A 17202-nucleotide genomic window follows, 5' to 3' on the forward strand; every position below is an offset into this window, starting at 1 on the left:
TGGTGGGCATTAGGAGCAGTGTACCACCCAGAGCCAGAGTCTCCACAGCATGCCCACCACCACCTCCAAACCCCCAGGCTGGAGCCCAGCAGATGCACACCCTACTGCCCCGTGCTAGCTGTGGGACCACAGGCAAGCAATGTGAGCTCTTTAAGTTTCAGTGTCTTGTAAGATTCTGCAGGAGAGTTGTTGTAAAGATTAAATAGGTATACACACACACTGCTTTTGCCTGGTGCACTGTGTTCAGTACATACGGTAATCATCCTGGATCATCATCATCATCATCTAGGCAAGCGTTCTACTAGGAAAGGGTGATCCGAAGGATCGGCCACTTGATACCACCAGAAGCACAGGTCCCATTTTTTTCCATATTCAACAGGCTGATGTAAACAGGTTACTTCCCGGACTACTGAAGCCTAAGGACAAAGTGTGGGGGTAAGCAGAAGCGAAGGAAGGTTCTCTCTTGTCTACTCACGTAAGATAAAACCTCTGTCAGCTTGTCCACACTTGTCTCCCCTTTTCCATTAACTTGCAGGGACAGGTACAATAAATAATGAAAATGAAACCTTTTTACACAATGTTTACCGAAAGTGTCTTTCCTGCACATGGCTTAAAATATTGTGCGTATGTTAGCATTATGTGCTGGATAATGGATTAACAAACACACATTCAGCATATTTACAGGTAAGCCATTCACATATCAGATTTTCTACAGTTCAAAATGGTACAACCTACTTAGGAGAAGATGTCAGGTTCTAAGTCCTATATAAAGTTTTAGAGACTGCAACACATACACTTTTCTCTTTCTCTTTCAAGCATTAAGTGCTGACTGACTGAAGCTAGAAATAAAAAGAGTTTGGCTTTTTAACTACTTTGTTTTATTGTGCCACTCAGATACGTTGTTGCAGACCTGTCATCATTAATGGTCTGTGATCCAAGAGTGGGAAAATGTTGAGTCATAAAATGGGCAGCAATGGCAGAGATGACCAAGCCAAACCACACAAGTATATTACCACTGGAGCCTGACCTCAGAGATGGATCAAAGTAGAAGTAACAGAAATCATGCTTTGTAGCTCATGGCCACATTTACAATGGCATGATACCACCCCCACACCCACCCACCCACTCAACCTGTTCTTTGGGTGCTCTTCTCTGTGCTCTTATGACATCCTATATATGCATTATTCTATCAACACTAATCTCCCTGTCCTCCAATTGTTGGTTTAAAGAACTGCCTCCCCAGAAGACTCAAAGGAAGGACACATATTGGCAAAACTGTAGTTTTCAGTACTCCACTTGGTGCCTCAAACCTAGCAAATGCACAGATAAATGTGTACAAATAAAGTCAATGTAAGATGTGTGCTTGCTTTAAAGAAGTCACAAGACAGGAGACCACATTAAAAAAATATATCAAAAAAGGAAACATCAAATTTAATTTAAAGGAAAAAAATCAGAAATTGAGAAAACAACAGAACAAATCAATTCCTGAAAAAAAGAGTTCTGCATCTTGGTGATCACATTTATTGAAAGGGTTGGAAAAAAATTAAAATGCCCTTTAGCTTAAGAATTTTTTAGTTATCCGCAAATCAACTCGTTTCAGGAGTGGAAGAATCCTTGGTCATTTCTTAGTATCAAAATTTACGCAGGTTTCTCTTTTGAATGTCTTCTACATTTAAAGAGGCAATCATACAAAAGCTCCTATATTCCATACATGATAAATTCTTTGTTTCAGCCAACTCTTAAAGGAGGGGCAACTAGTACAACACCATCTCCCCGGACAAAAAGCATTGGAATATTCCGTTTTGTTGACTGGAAGAGGAAAACAAAAACAGAACACATTTATACAGATACATAGTATTATGTATTTTTTGAGAAAGAAATTTGAAAACAAAATAAAAAATAACAGATTCATCATAACACATACTGATTTAAAAACCTGACCACTTACTTACCTTTGTAGCACAAAGAACCACTGTATTAACTGTTTACTTGTTTGTCCTTGATGTCAACAATTGGGGCAAAGACTGGAGTTATCCACCAAAATCCATTCTTCTCCTCTTCCTGGCACATAGCTAGACTACGTTACTAATGTTCCCCTGCAACCAGGTGCAGCCATGGGATTGGGTTTTAACCAATGGGAAGTAAACAAAAGTAAGTGACTGACCCATTAACATTCTATGAATGCCCCACTGCGGTCTTCCCCACTTAACTAGATGAGACTCAGATAATGAACTCTGGAGATGGCAGAGTCATAAGACAGAGGAAGCCTGGGTCCTTGACTGAGTACCTGGAAGAAAGCTATCGTGCTGAACTCAAACTCCACTCAGGACTGTTATGTGGGTGAGAAATAAAATTCTGCTGTGTGGAGCCATTAGCTGTTGCTTCCATGTGCCCTGCACTCACATATGTAGAATGAATACCCTGGGGCAGTAGCCTACAGGTTGAGCCTTGGGCAGTAAGGAAACAGATATGGAATATCTGAAATCCTCTTATGCCTTAGAAAACGTAGGGTACAATTGTTCCCTGCAATGACTTGGAAAGTAGTCTAAGGGCCTCCCAAACCTATAGGTTCTAGGGGAAGAGGCTGGAAAAAGCCAAATGTTAGTTGCTGATACACTCAGCAAGGTAGTATAAGAGATGAACCCAGGCAAGAATGAGCTGGTTTTCAAGCAAAGATTACAAGAAACAGGATTCACAGAGTTCAAAAAGGCAACTGTTTTTAGATCCCAAACTGTAGACAATAAACAGGAACAAAAGCTTTGAGGACTAAGCCCAGTTAAACCTTCTCAGTGAAACAAACTCAGCCCTGAGGCAAGGATCAGATTAAGGGTGCTGCTTTCCCACCCAAATTTACTTTAGCAAATGGCCTAAGGGTCAACATTAATTAGAGGGAGAGGGAGAGGAACAGAGGGAAGAAACCAAAGAAATAAATGCACTGACAGGCCATGTATAGGCAAGAACTTTGACTGAGGTTACTGGCCCACAGAATTTATTGGAAGTGAACAGATCAGACAGAGGTGAAGGCCTAAGCTTTTAAAGAAATTGCATTCAAAGAAACTATTTCAGTCTTCCACCATAAGCAAGAACTTGGTTGTGAAAACTCTGCAGCCCCCATTTAGGGTGGCCAGATTTAGCAAATAAAAATATAGATTGCTCAATTAAATTTGAATTCTAGATAAACAGAAAAGAATTTCTTGGTGTAAGTATGTCCCAAATATCACATAGGACACACTTAACCTAAAAGACATTACTTCTACTACCAGGACAGGACCATTTCACACATCCCCAGGGGATTCTGCTGTTTCCATTCCAAAGGGAGGTTTTTTCTGGCGATTTTCCTGTCCCTGCTCTGCAACAGAGGCTGTGGGAGGGGCAATGGTAATTAATTCATCCTTTTTAAGTTCTAGGAATCTATTCCACAAGTGACCACATGTAGATCTGACAGAGTGAACTGCCTCTCTGCCAGGCAGAAAATATTAGTAATAGCTGTTGCAGAGAGCAAGATGGAGTCACTCATGTCACGGAGGGGCATGCATCAAGCAATGACACGAGCAGCTAAGTGGACTGCAGCTACCAGATACTGCCGAGACCAGCGCCAGCTGACGACACCCCAGGGACTGACCGCAAGCGGAAGAGGTCTGCAGGGGCCCGAGACTGATTAAATCCCTTTAAAACGGGAGGATTTTTGCAGCACTGTCAGACTCCTCAGACATGGACCCCTCTGTCTGACCACTTCAAAATGGTAGCTGCGGCTGAAGGCTCTCTGCCTGACTGATCTCCACACAGAACTGAGATCCTTCACTGAACATCAGAAGCAGCAAGTGCCGAGATGACCCGGACCAGACCGAGGCCTTATCTCCACTGCGTGTCCACAGACTGACCTGGCGTTCGGTTCGTTCACTTCCTGCCCTCCGTGTTATCTTGTTTGTCGTGTGGATTGTCTTATGTTCTGCTTTGTGTGTCATGTAAGAAGCCAAGTTAATTATGGGGTGAAATGTCATTGAGTCTGGAATCCTGAACCTGCTTTATAATGATGCTAACCTTGCTTTGTGACTGAATAAAGCTGACATCGTGGAGAGACACAACTTGTGTGTCTTCAGTGTGCGCCTTTACAGTGTGCTCATGATGGCTATGTTTGCACAACTTTTTTTAAAATGTAAAAACTATGTTTTATGAACTTCTTGGGTACTGGAACTAACATAAAATAACCCCTCACAGTAAAATTCAAGTAATACTTATAGGTTTAGTATACGAAACTCAAGTACATTTACTTGTCACTATCACCGAAAAAGTCATTTGACTCTTCCCTATAACACTCTCTCAGGGCAGTGGCTCTCAAATTATAACGTGAATAAAAAATCACCTCTTTAATAGCTCCTAAGAAGGTTTCCTAGGCTCCAGGCCCAGAGTCTCATTTAGTAGGTCAGGTTGTGGCCCATGAGTTTGTATTTCAAACATGGTCAAAGGTGATGCCAATGCTCCCTGCTTTAAGGAACATACTCTGAGAATCGCTCTCCAAGAAACAAGTGTCATATGACTGCTGTCTATTATGAAGCAGTACTTCCTTCTGGTTTCCTTCGTGCATCTCGTTCGAGGACAGCAAGTTTAGGGAGAGTCTGTGCTCATCAAAATAATTGATATATTTTACTCAAATTCCTTACTCAGTGGTCATATTTCTGAACTAAAAAGTTCCTTCTCTTCCTATGGAATCCACTTCATCTGCAATGATTCTCCATTAAGTCAATGATAGTTTTCTGGAGATTCAGTGAACAGAAATGAACATGGCAGCATTTTCCAAGGCAAAGTAGCTTCTACAATTGCCTTTAATGATCCGCATGCTTCCTGGTGTTCACACCCTTGTGAAATCCCCTCCCTTTGAGTGTGGGTGAAACTTATGCCTTGCTTCTCACCAAAAGAATGCTGCAAAGGTAATGGGATATCACCATCATGATTAGGTTACATAAGAAAGTGACTTCCATCTTGCTAGCCAACTCTTGCTAGGTTTGATGAAGCAAGCTGCCAAGTAGTGGAGACCCATGTGGCAGGAACTGAGGCTTTCAGTTCAACAACCCTCAAGGAAATGAATCCTGCCAACAACCATGTAAGTGAGATCAGAAGCAGATTCTTCCACGACTGAGCCTTCACATGAGACTGCAGCCCTTGTGTAGCCTCATCAAAGACTCTGAAGCAGAAGACCTAGCTAAGCTGTGTCTGGATACCTGACCTACAGAAATGGTAAGGTAATAAATGTATGTGCTTTTAAGCTTTTAAGTTTTGGGGTAATTTGTTATGTAGCCATATGTATTCTTAAGAAAAAAGTACTATGGTTATATAAATTTGGGAAATACTGCACACTATACACTTTTTTGGAGATAGTAATGTCAATTAGCTTTAACCTAGGCCTATTTTACTGAGCTGTTAGAATTATATACGATGTATATAAATGGATAGCATAGCACTTGACATCAGCAGGCACAAAGGTTAGTTCTCTAACCCCTCCCGTTTCCACTTTTTACTATTAGAGTAAGTTTATGTTATGATAGAATGCTTTTCTGTATCTAGTGTTATCTCTCTGAAGCTATTTTGCCTAACTGCTCACATTCAAGGCACCCACAATTTTTCTGTATAGTAGGCACTTTCTAAATTAGATTTTAAAGCCCACAACAGCAGGGACCGAGCATGGTCTGCCAGATCCTAGAGATTTATAGACTAGGCAGTCTACCCATGTTAGCTCAGCTATTGCTGAGCTCTCCAGAAGAACTAGTGCTATCCTGCTAACTTCAAGATTTCACTGTCCATCAATTCCATCATCAACTACTTTGAGCCCAAGGCCCTAAAACACAGAACTGAACCTACCAGGCTTTGATCCAGTTAGGCTGGCGCTGGAAATCCTTACCATATCTCTTCCTAGCTGAACTTGGGTTTCCTGGGATAGAAAGGGGGAAATAACACCACTGGCCTCACTGTTACCAGATTAAGTATAATAAAACCTGTAAATCTTTGGCCCACAGCAGTTATTTAACATGTATTAGTTTCCTTTCCCCCCTTTCTCTTATTCTATTCCTGGATATTTTCTCTCTACTTTTATCTCTTTTTTTGTTCTTCGACTTATTATTTTTTGACTTTACTGTGGTGTGAAAGCACAAAGCATTCACAAGTAACTGTACTTCAAAATTTGAATTTTGTTCTTTTCCTGGGCTTAGTAATATGCAGTACGACACTCTCCTGTGATGCTGGGCAGTGGCAGCAGCCGCAGCTCCCAGTCAGCCATGTGACCAAGAGGGTCAACAACCAATACACTTAAAACCATTCTGTTTTTTACTTTCAGTACCTTATTCAATAAACTACATGGATTATGCAACACTTTATTATAAAATAGGCTTTGTGGTAGATGATTTTGGGCAACTGTACGCTAATGTAAGTGTTCTGAGACGTTTAAGGTAGGCTAGGCTAAGCTATGATGTTTGGTAGGTGTATTAAATGTATTTTCAACTTATAGTGGGTTTCTAAGGCTGTAACCCTACTGTAAGTAAAGGAAGATCTATACTTTGTTATCTCTACTTCCTCCCCTACCCCATATTCCTCTAACAACCTGCACATATACTCATCACCCATAGCTAACATGGCACTATGGGGAACAGAATGAATAATGTCCTGGGCTCTGCTATCAAATAGCTCACATGATGAAAAGGGATATAGAAATGAAGAGTCAATAAGATCAATGTCAGCTCACAGTGCCAAAGGTTAGAGGATCCAATCAAATGAGGAAATGACCAAAGGAAGAAAGAAGGTCCAGATGGTCAGAGAAAGTGTCACTGAGGAGTTAGGACTAAGGCAGTTCTTGAAACAGGCTTTGCAGGAAAAGAGACAAGGGTGACATTCCAGTCAGGGGACACATTATGGGAAAAGACATAGAAGGACTACAGAGGGCACACTCTGAAGACAGTGAGTGGACCAACGTGGCCAGAGGAGTCATCAGAGAGGAGACTAGAAAGTTTCAATCACACTGTGGAGGGTCTTAACCTAGCCTGAACTTGTGCTTTGCTCTACAGGCCATAGAAAGCTTTAAATGTCTCTAAGCATGACTGTAACAAATGAAAGCATTATTTGAGGACAATTACTTTGGCAGTCAGTTGTGCATGGGCTGAAATGGAGGTGGACATAAGGGAAGTGCCTGAGCTATAGTCATGGCAATAGGAAAGAAAATGACACTTTAAATCAGTGTGAAGGAAGAATCAACTGAATTACTTATTGATCACTGTGACTGAAAGAGAGAAGTCCAAAAAAATTCTGCAATTTATGGTCTAAATAACAGAAAACCATGAACAGAAATAGGAAATAGAGAATGACTTTTTTTTTAAGATTATTTATTTATTTGAGAGAGAGAGAGACAGCGAGAGAGGGAACACAAGCAAGGGGAGTGGGAGAGGGAGAAGCAGGCTTCCCGCAGAGCAGGGAACCCGATGCAGGGCTCGATCCCAGGACCCTGGGATCATGACCTGAGCTAAAGGCAGATGCTTAACGACTAAGCCACCCAGGCGCCCCGAGAATGACCTTGTCTTGAAGGTGAAGAACACCAGCAATTTAGCTTTAGATGCACTGAGTTCAAGATAACATCTGAAGTAAAAATATTTTCAATCAGAATACTGGATATGAAAGAGTGAAGCTCAGGAAAGGAAAGAAACTGGAGACACAGATTTATCCACAATCATAATGGCCACCAATCACCACATGCCAAAGCTTTACACACACCAAATTTAATGCATCTTGTTACAATCCTAGGAGACGGGCACAGCTGTCATTTTACAGAAGCCCCCAAGGCTTAGAAGTTTCTCTAACTTACCCAAGGTCATGAAACTAATCACCAGCAGCAAAAAGTTGAGCCTAGATCTGTGAAGAGCTCAAGCTTTGGTGCTGTACTGATTACTGGTATGGACTCATGGCTTATCAAATATGACAGTGACTAAATGACATGTCTGAGGGAAAAAAAAATGTAGACCAAAATTTTAAAGCCCATGTTCACAGGGAGAAAGAAAGAAAATTTGCAAAGGAGTCAGCAGTGGTTGAAGACAGAAGGAAAGCCAGGATAAAGCAAAACTACAAAAACCAACAAAGGCTAACAGTTGAACACTTACTATGTGCCTGTCGCTAATCTAAAGGCTTTTCATGTAACCTCTCAATAAATTCTCAATACTTGCATAAAGTGGGTCCTATTACCGACCCCACTTTATAGACAAGGACACTTTTCAGACAGGCTGGGTAGTGTGATACAATTAAATAGCTGGTACGCAAGGGAGGCAAGATTTAAATCCAGTCCTACCATCTGAGTCTACATTTTAAACCACTATGCTCTAGGAGAGTCAGAGACTGGCTTCCCAATACTTCAAAGACTTAATGTGATGTTCTCTTTTTATATTTAACAATGAAATATGCCAAGATTCAGAAGATCTGCATAGCTCCACAAACTAATATTTTCCAAATGACCAGTGCCTGATATTACAGAATCCTGCATTGTAAAAGATCCACTAAAAGGACAAAGGTAGACCAATCTGCACATAGTAAGAGTATGAAAAGTTCACTGATAATGGTCTCAGATGCCACACTGCAACTAACCTTTTTTTTTTTTTTAAAGATTTTATTTGTTGGCGCCTGGGTGGCCCAGTCGTTATGCATCTGCCTTCAGCTCAGGTCATGATCCCAGGGTCCTGGGATCGAGCCCTGCATTGGGCTCCCTGCTCCGCAGGAAGCCTGCTTCTCTCTCTCCCACTCCCCCTGCTTGTGTTCCTGCTCTCGCTGTGTCAAATAAATAAATAAAATCTTAAAAAAAAAAAAAAGGTTTTATTTGTTTGTCAGAGAGAGAGAGAGCACAAGCAGGGGGAGTTGCAGGCAGAGGGAGAAGCAGGATCCCCAATGAGCGAGGAGCCTGACGCGGGACTTGATATCGAGACCCTGGGATCATGACCTGAGCCGAAGGCAGACGCTTAACCAACTGAGCCACCCAGGCATCCCACAACTAACCTTTAAGAAACTACCACTTGTTGAGTTTTAACATAGCATCAAAGGCAAATAGCCACAAAAAATACTCCTTTTTCTAACTACCCCTCTGTGAGGCTGTATTTTCTTCAACTATAACATATCATAACAGATCAAATGCAGAGAAAGATGTGAGAATCTAGATGTTATCAATTAAGCCAGGCATTAAAGAAATTTGCAAAAAGGTAAAAATAAAGATGCTTCTCACCATTGTGTTTTAGTAGTTATTGTTAATAAGAATGTTACTTACGTTAACATGTAACAGGCTTACTATTACTTTTAAGGAGTATTTTTAGAATTTCTCAGTTTTAATTACTGATAGCTCAGATCCACATCAAATTAAGAACACTGTCCAGCATTACTCATATATTAGCACACATAGGCATCCTACACTCACATGTATCCATGAATACTGGCAACCCTATGAGGTAAGTGGTAGTATTTCTGCTTAAGCCTGAGGAAATTAAATCTGCCAAGTTAATTCTCTGGCCCAAGGTACCCCAGATAGGACATGGCCACATCAGGACTGGAAACCAGGTCTGTCCGACCCCAACGCTTTTGCTTTTGATTGCTATACTTTACTGAGTCCAATTAGGTATCAAATCATGACAGGCTTCCTGTAAGTAGTGAGAAGCTGTTGGATACTAAGAACAATTGACGTTTTAAAAGTGAGGAACAGAACTGCATGACTTACTTTATATATCTCTTCGTATGTTTCCTCATCAATTTCTATAGTAGTCACAGTTTCTTCCACATCTCCCAATATCATATTTAAATGCTGATCATAAGCCTAAAGTGGCAAGGTGAGGGACCAAGAAATTTAACAATCAAATTAAGAAACAATGAACAGGCCTTCTGCACAATACTTATACCATAAACTTTTATACGGAAGTAAAATATAATTCTGCTAGTAATACACTGTTTCTTCACAAATTATTTCCAGTGATATTTTAATTGACCTGATAAAAATGCAAAGCTGTTTATATTGGCCCAAAATGAGTTTACTCAAAATAACTTGAAAAAAATTTTTTTTTAAAGTATCCACCCTACTGGTCATCCATGGCAGTCACATCATTTATAATATTTAATTATGAAAAAAAAAGCAAATTCATCACTTCTCAGTAGACTTCTTTCAATTCCTGCTGTAACAGCATGACAAGAAAGAGGCAGTAAAGGAAACAAAATTCTTTAACTACTAAGAAGATGGTACTGTGGTCTCCCAAAGGCATAACACGCTGCTCTTCAACCCTCCCTTGTCCTACACTAAATACCACCATGTAAAGTAAGTAGAGCAACACCTTGCCCACTTAAAACCTAGCCAAAATAAACTGTGTCTGGCACTCGTGGGCTCAATCAATAAATGTTGCAATTCTGATATTCAGGGATGTCCTCAATCCAAACTCCAAAGCTCATATATTTTACTAAAAGATCTAACTCCAGGGGCCTTGTTCAGAACCCACTTAGGCTTACTTCTAACAGTGTTAAATGGTTTACCAGCTCACATCAAAATAAAAGTAGTCCATCAGCCATGTGGGCAACTGGTAGCAAAGCACACTAAGAAGAGCAAAAATCTGTACATGAGGGCCAGAAAACAAACACACAAAAGGCTGGGGGCCACTGAGTATAGAGGCAATCAAGTTTAGCAGGGAACTGAAGAAGCCTCCAAGAGCTTAGCCAACATATCTGTCCTGGGGTGTCTGTCCACATGCCACTGGCCCAGTGATAAAGCGCAATTCCATTTTTCTTGGCAAAGTTGTCACTATTCCATTTCCTGGGGTTCCTCTTCTTGTAAAGCTAGCTGCATATTAAGACTACTGTCTTCCTAGGTCCCTACTTCCTTTCCAAATACAGGAGGTTCTTTACCTTTAGGTTTTATGGAAGGTGGAATCAGCGTACTTAAGAGTAGGGCTGCAGTCAGACTGCCTAGGTTCATATTCTGGCCCTCCCTTTACTGGCTGTGTCACCTTAAGCAGGTAACTTCACCTTCCTGAGCCTGAGCTTCTTCAAATGCAAAACAGGACTAATGAGTATCTACCCTCATAGGATTGTTTTTTTTTTTTTTTTAAACATTCAAAAAAAATTTCTTCTTCTTTTTTTTTTTTTTTTTTAAGATTTTGTTTATTTATTTGACAGAGAGAGACATAGCGAGAGCAGGAACACAAGCAGGGGGAGTGGGAGAGGGAGAAGCAGGCTTCCCGCTGAGCAGGGAGCCCGATGTGGGACTCGATCCCAGGACCCTGGGATCATGACCTGAGCCGAAGGCAGACGCTTAACGACTGAGCCACCCAGGCGCCCCTCATAGGATTGTTATAAAGGTTAAATGAGGTATTACATACAAAACACGTATTTATTTATTTTTTAATTATTTGAAAGAGAGAGAGCACAGGAGGAGGAGCAGAAGGAGAGGGACAAGCAGACTCTGTGCTGGGTGTGGAGCCTGAGGTGGGGCTCAATCCCATGACCCTGAGATCATGACCTGAGACAAAATCCAGAGTTGGATGCTTAACTGACTGAGCCACTCAGACGCCCCCATACAAAACACTTATAATGAAAGCACTTGGCATGTAATTAATGCTCAATAAATATTAGCTATTTTAAATCACTTTAAGGTAGAATGGCAGTAATAAAAACAATATATTCAAGAAAACAACAAGTCGTCAAGAAAAGGCAAAACATTCAGTGGAATAAATTATGAATTACATTCATAATTATGAATTATGAATAAATAGGACCATTTCAAAGGACCAGTCCTATAGAAATATTTGCAGACATACATAAAAAAAGGTACAAAAATACATACTACAGCATTATTTTTAATAGCAAGAAATAGAAAACAATCTTAAAAACCACTATTACTATATACAGAATTCTGTAGTCATTAAAAATAAAGGAGACTTACACACACTCATGATCAATAATTTTCAAGAAAGATTAAGTGAAAAAGAAAGGTGCTCAAAAAGATGTATATTAAGATCCATTTTTATTTAGAGGTGGTGTATACAGTGCAAATATGTGCATGTGATCACATATATGTATATGTGTGGAAATATACAGAAAAGATCTAAAAGACACCGACCCATTTTTAAGTGGTTAGCAAAAGAAAAAATGGGATTTCACCTTTTACTCTATGTACTTCTGGGCTATTTAATTTTTCTCACAAGAAAACAAAAATTTATGTACATATCAGTAACTGAAAGAACACTGAAATAAGAATGGAGAGTAATTGCTATTTACAAATAAATAGAAGGGAAAAAATGAAAAAATGAAAATGTTCTTTAATAAACACATCATTTTTGTTAGGAGAAAACATGTTAAAAAATATGAACAGGGGCGCCTGGGTGGCTCAGTCATTAAGTGTCTGCCTTCAGCTCAGGTCATGATCCCAGGGTCCTGGGATCAAGCCCCACATCGGGCTCCCTGCTCAGCGGGAAGCCTGCTTCTCCCTCTCCCACTCCCCGTTTGTATTCCTGCTCTCGCTATCTCTCTCTGTCAAATAAATAAATAAAATCTCTTAAAAAAATATGAATAAAATGCAGTTGTACCTGGCTCGTACAAATACGAGTGACCTACCTTTCTCTTATCTACATTTAAAATACTCTTCTACATGGGACAGTGTTTATATTTCAAAGGAGTAGGGTTAGGAAGGGATGACAAGGAAATAATCTGATTTCAAAGTAATTTGATAAATTTACTTACATGTAATCTGCCTCGAAGCTCTCTGTCATTTCTCATTTTCACATAAATTCGCTCATCCAGGCTGAGCCTGATGAGATCCAGGGGCTCTTCTACAGTGTTGGTAGTTTGTTGCTGATAAAAGAAACAGGCTTAGTAATATAGTACTAGAGAGTGCAGTGTTCAAATCATTGCTATACTGTGTGACTGTGGGCAAGTTACTTAACCCCTCTATGCCTCAGTCTCCGAACCTGTAAAATGTGAGTAATAATAGTGCCTACCTAATACTGTTGTTGTGAGGCTTAAATGACATTATGAAGGCTTAGAACAGAGTCTGGATCATAGTAAGTGCTATATAAATGAAGGCTGAAACATACATATACAGGAAGGAGTTATACAGCAAAATAATCATGACTGTACTTCGTTTCCTCAAAATCCAAACTGCCTGACCAAATTTCAGTTATAGGAAGTCACTCTCTGAGCCTTTAACCTTATCTCAAATATCATTTAGTGATTTGAAAAACATTAATGATTACCACACATTAATCAGAATGCTAAGGAAAGATGAAAGTTTGAAGGAAGATTACGGGTTCAGGTTGTTTAGGGTACCAACTGGCCAGCAAGATGAATAAGTAGAATGTTGGTCGAAGGCACTAGCTTTGAAGTCAGGCAGTATGGGTTCAACTCCTGAATCTGATACTTATGAATTCACACCTGTATTATTAATTTATGAGACAGCACATGCTGTCACATACAGAGGGGCAGAGGGAGAGACAGAATCTTAAGCAGGCTCCATGCCCAGTGCAGAGCCCCATATGCGGCTCGATCTCACCATCCTGAACTGAAATCATGAGTCAGAGGCTTAACCGACTGAGCCACCTAGGCGCCCTGTGACACTTATGAATTCAGATTAAAAATCATGCCATCTCTAATTATCAGCTTCCCTGTTTGTAAAATGAGGAAGCCCTATCTTCCCTTCATGATTCTTTTGGGTATTAGATGAGCTAATATATTAAATCAACATATTTAATGTATTTAAAATAGTACCTGGCAATCTGAGAGTACTTAGAAATGGTTCTTGTTATTACCAATTAAAGAACTGTGACAGATCAGGGCTAAGATGACTTTGAGTCATCCAAACGCAAGAGATGGCTGAAGCCCGGAGTTGATAAGATTATTCAAGGAGAGCTTCTTCAGTGAGTACATTAGGCTAGTGGAGGTATGTGACCGAATGTTACAGGCTCTACAGCCTTAAAAAGCTAGATGGGGGGAGGGCGGGGAGGGAGGCAAACCTGACCTGAACTGGTCCCCATCCCCAGTCAAACAGGTGTTTGTTAAGAACCAGCTAAGTAACTACTAGATTGGGATAGAGAGGTCAGTCCCTGCCCTCAAGCAGTTCATTCTAGTGGGGAGAGGCATATTAACAAATACACAGTAATTCTATAACATACACACCACAGAGTCCTAGTGCTCCTTTAGCGGGGCCAGGACTGGTAGTGGAGAAGCCGCTTTGGAGCGAGCCCCTCAAAACTCACTCACCTGGTCCACGTCGTCCGCCATGTTTCAAACCCTGGGCCTTTTCCCGCCTCTCGCGAGAGTACGCGAGCCCCTCACTATTGTCTAAGGAAATGCGAAACTGCCATGCGCCGGAAGGAGAAAGAAATCCGCTACGCGCCGTCTTGCTTCGTACGGTTTGTATTGGTCATTTGAAGCTGAGGCGGAGCTTCATGGGCGTAGACTAGGTCTGTAAGGAAGGGCGTGGCCGTGCCTGGCCGCGCTTGGGGCGGAGCCGGCGCCCAGCTTCCCGCGGTCTTGGTGCGTCACTCTCGAGGGGAGTCTTACCTGGGCAATATGGTTCGGAAGCGCGCGGCCGGTAGGAAGGCCCAGGGACGCGAACCGTGCGGCCGGAAGGCCAAGGGCGAGAACATGGCCGGGCATGAGGAGAAGGAGGCGGGTGAGAGCGAGACCTAGCCGGGCTTAGGGGGAGATGCTGGAAGAGGGCAGGAGGCAAGGTGTGGGGAGCGGGGAGGCCGGACTCCTGGAAGTGGGGGGCGGAGGCTGCCCCGTGCCCATCTGCCAGAGGAGACGACGTTACGACTGCAGGGGGAGGCAGGCGGTTGTGTCGCTGCTCTGGTCCTTACCGACGTCGCTGTGCTTTTAATCCTCACGAGGAGTGATGCGCCCGGGGCGATTCCCCCGGAGCCCTACCTGCCCATTGGCTCTCCCGCGCAGCCTCATTCCTGCTCCCTGTTGCCCAAAGGATACAGTGCAGCCTCCTGCAGATGCAGAGGGCTGAGTAGGAAAAAGGCATTGCAAGTTATTTTGTGGCCCCAGAAGACGGATGGATCAGAGTGCTGTGGTGTGCGGCCCCCCAGAATAATATCTTCAGTTAAATCTCACCCCAGAGTTCCAGAGTCGATCCAACCTGACTTCTCCACCTGGATATCAAATAGGTTTCTTAAATATTTGTCAAGGGCAAAGCAAAACTCTTGATTTTCCTCTTTAAACCTGTCCCTGCCCCCACCTTTTCCCATTCAATAAATGATCCCTTCACCCACTTGTTAAAGTAAAGCCCTCCTTTTCCTCACACGTACACATGTAATGCGTCTGTATTTCAAATCTCTACACCTGTCTTTATTTCCATGGTCACAATCCCTGCCTAAAGCCACCATCACTTTTCAGTTGAACGATTACAGATGCCTCTTTACTGGTCTCCCTACTTCCCTTTATCCCCCTGCAGTGGTTTTCCCACCCAGCAGCCCAAGTGATTAAGAAAAAAAAAGTCGGATCATGCCATGTTCCTACTTCAAACCTGGGGCTTCCCATTCATTGCTCCTGGCCTAAAATCCAAATTCTTTACCATGGTTTGCAAGACCTTACATGATTTGGGTGCTGCTACTTCTCTTGTTGTCTCCTATGACTCTTTTCTTTGCCAGATACCCTCCTTACTGGTTTCCTTTCCATCCCTCAAACATGCCATGTTATTTCTCACCTTGAGCCTTTGCCTTTGATGTTCCTTCCTCCATGGGTCTAGGGTGGCAGATTTCTTCTGTTCTTGAGAATTCACACCGCTTTGAGTGCCTTATCTAAGGTGATCTTCCCCAGGTACTCCTTATCACAGGCCCTCACAGCCTCTGTCATATAATGTAATGATCTTGTTAATTTATTTGCTTCTTTTTTGATCGCCTGTCTTACCACAATTTAACTTTATGAAAACGTGTTTTATTTTTTGCTGTGTCCCATATAGTTCTCTCCTTCCCTGCATTTATTAAGTGCTTAATAAATATCTTAAATAATTGCATAATGCATGCTGTAGAAGGGATTTTTCTGAGGTTCCTAAAATAATCTGGTTAGATAGGTAACCAGCAAGGATTCCTATGACACTAGATTCAATAATCCTGTGATTCTTTACATAAGGTCATCATCCATTAGTAAGTAGGCAAGTGGAAGTCATTTCTAAACTTAGAAAGTGATTTACCTCACAGTTAATGCTACGAGTTCCATTTTATTCATTTACTCATTCAGATAACATTTTTGGAGTACCTGATAAGTGCTGTGCACAAGCTAGTTGACATGGGAGATAAGAGATTACTTGGAGAAGCTTAGAGTGCTGTAGTGTTGACGTTTACAAAAAATACTCAAGAAAGAGTATGATATCTTGGAAGAAGGTAGCAGGCTTTGTGGCTTCTGAAGGTTTGACTGGAGAGATTGGGAAATGCTCTCTGAAGGAGTTATGTTAGATCTGCGACTTTGAGAATGGGTAACATTTCAGCAAATGCCTGTGAAAAGGGTTTTTATTCCAGTCAGAGGGAATGTATTCTGAATATGTGGCAATTCAAAAATTAAAAGTTGTGATCTGATGGAAATTCTACCTGCCTGGGTACCACTCCTTCCAGCTGAACACTTTATCTGGACTCCAGGTTGGTGCAGCTCCAACACTTAGTAGTTGTTTATATGCACTTGTGTAAATTATTTTGGACAGTTTAGCCTCTCTGAACCTCATCTCTGAAACATAATACTGTCTTTCAGGGCGGTTGTGAGTTTTCAGTGAGATAGATGCCCCTGCCATGGTCCATGTCAGGTGATCAGATGGGCTAGCTTCTATCAGTTCAGCTTAGGTGTAGGCAAGGATGCACCCAAGCTTCACTGAAACTCAGCCAGAGGAGCTACCAGTAAGTTCCCAAGGCAGCTTTCAGGAAGAGTTACAATCTCTCCTGTGGTTGGGTGGAGGAAAAAACTGGTTGTGGTTTGGGCTACAGTTGACACTGACTCGATGACCTTCAGTGTAGTTTCTAACAGCACCTCAGTGCATGCCAAAGAAAGTGATACTTGGCTGCATTCAACATTTAGGGTCAAAGAAAACAGTCTTCCACATTATTTCCTCATTTCTATTCGGGCATCTCTAATTTCTTCATGTTTCTTCTCTGTGTTAATGCTTTCATTGATGTGAATCATTAATTCCTTCAACAAATATTTACTGAGCACCTGCTATATCTA

The 17202-nt window shown here is 41.6% G+C and overlaps 2 protein-coding genes across 4 annotated transcripts in view; one reads left to right on the forward strand and one right to left on the reverse strand.

Moving 5' to 3' along the window:
• Window positions 1–239: 239 nt before the first annotated feature.
• On the reverse strand, window positions 240–14373 carry LSM3 (LSM3 homolog, U6 small nuclear RNA and mRNA degradation associated). Of its 3 annotated transcripts, none has more exons than XM_073901715.1 (4): window positions 14245–14373; window positions 12730–12840; window positions 9728–9823; window positions 240–416 (listed from the first exon to the last, which is right to left on the reverse strand). In XM_073901715.1, the coding sequence occupies exons 1-4, from the start codon at window positions 14263–14265 to the stop codon at window positions 282–284; spliced, it is 363 nt and encodes a 120-aa protein (XP_073757816.1). In that variant the 5' UTR covers window positions 14266–14373; the 3' UTR covers window positions 240–281. The 3 variants fall into 3 exon arrangements, 2 of the variants coding, with proteins under 2 accessions (XP_073757816.1, XP_025740448.1); XM_025884663.2 differs by lacking the exon at window positions 240–416 and adding an exon at window positions 1395–1809; XR_012380969.1 differs by lacking the exons at window positions 240–416; window positions 9728–9823; window positions 12730–12840; window positions 14245–14373 and adding exons at window positions 1197–1809; window positions 1953–3869.
• A 50-nt stretch (window positions 14374–14423) lies between these two features.
• XPC (XPC complex subunit, DNA damage recognition and repair factor) overlaps window positions 14424–17202 on the forward strand; it is a 29340-nt gene continuing 26561 nt past the window's right edge. The window contains exon 1 of the mRNA XM_025884660.2: window positions 14424–14659. Coding sequence (XP_025740445.1) covers window positions 14557–14659 — 103 coding nt within the window. The 5' untranslated portion in view covers window positions 14424–14556. The remainder of the gene's footprint in view (window positions 14660–17202) is intronic.

Source organism: Callorhinus ursinus, unplaced genomic scaffold, assembly GCF_003265705.2.
Source record: "Callorhinus ursinus isolate GAN/ISIS: 27379988/994484 unplaced genomic scaffold, GSC_fseal_2.0 scaffold15, whole genome shotgun sequence".
NCBI lineage: Eukaryota > Metazoa > Chordata > Mammalia > Carnivora > Otariidae > Callorhinus > Callorhinus ursinus.

What these genes read in the sequence shown, in the direction of transcription:
- LSM3 (XM_073901715.1), bottom strand. Translation starts at nt 14,265, where the DNA reads ATGGCGGACGACGTGGACCAG. An exon ending in AGCTTCGAGGCAGATTACAT is followed by an intron (nt 9,824 to 12,729) that starts GTAAGTAAATTT and finishes TTGCCACTTTAG; the next exon opens with GCTTATGATCAGCATTTAAA. An exon ending in CATACGAAGAGATATATAAA is followed by an intron (nt 417 to 9,727) that starts GTAAGTCATGCA and finishes CTTTGTCCTTAG; the next exon opens with GCTTCAGTAGTCCGGGAAGT.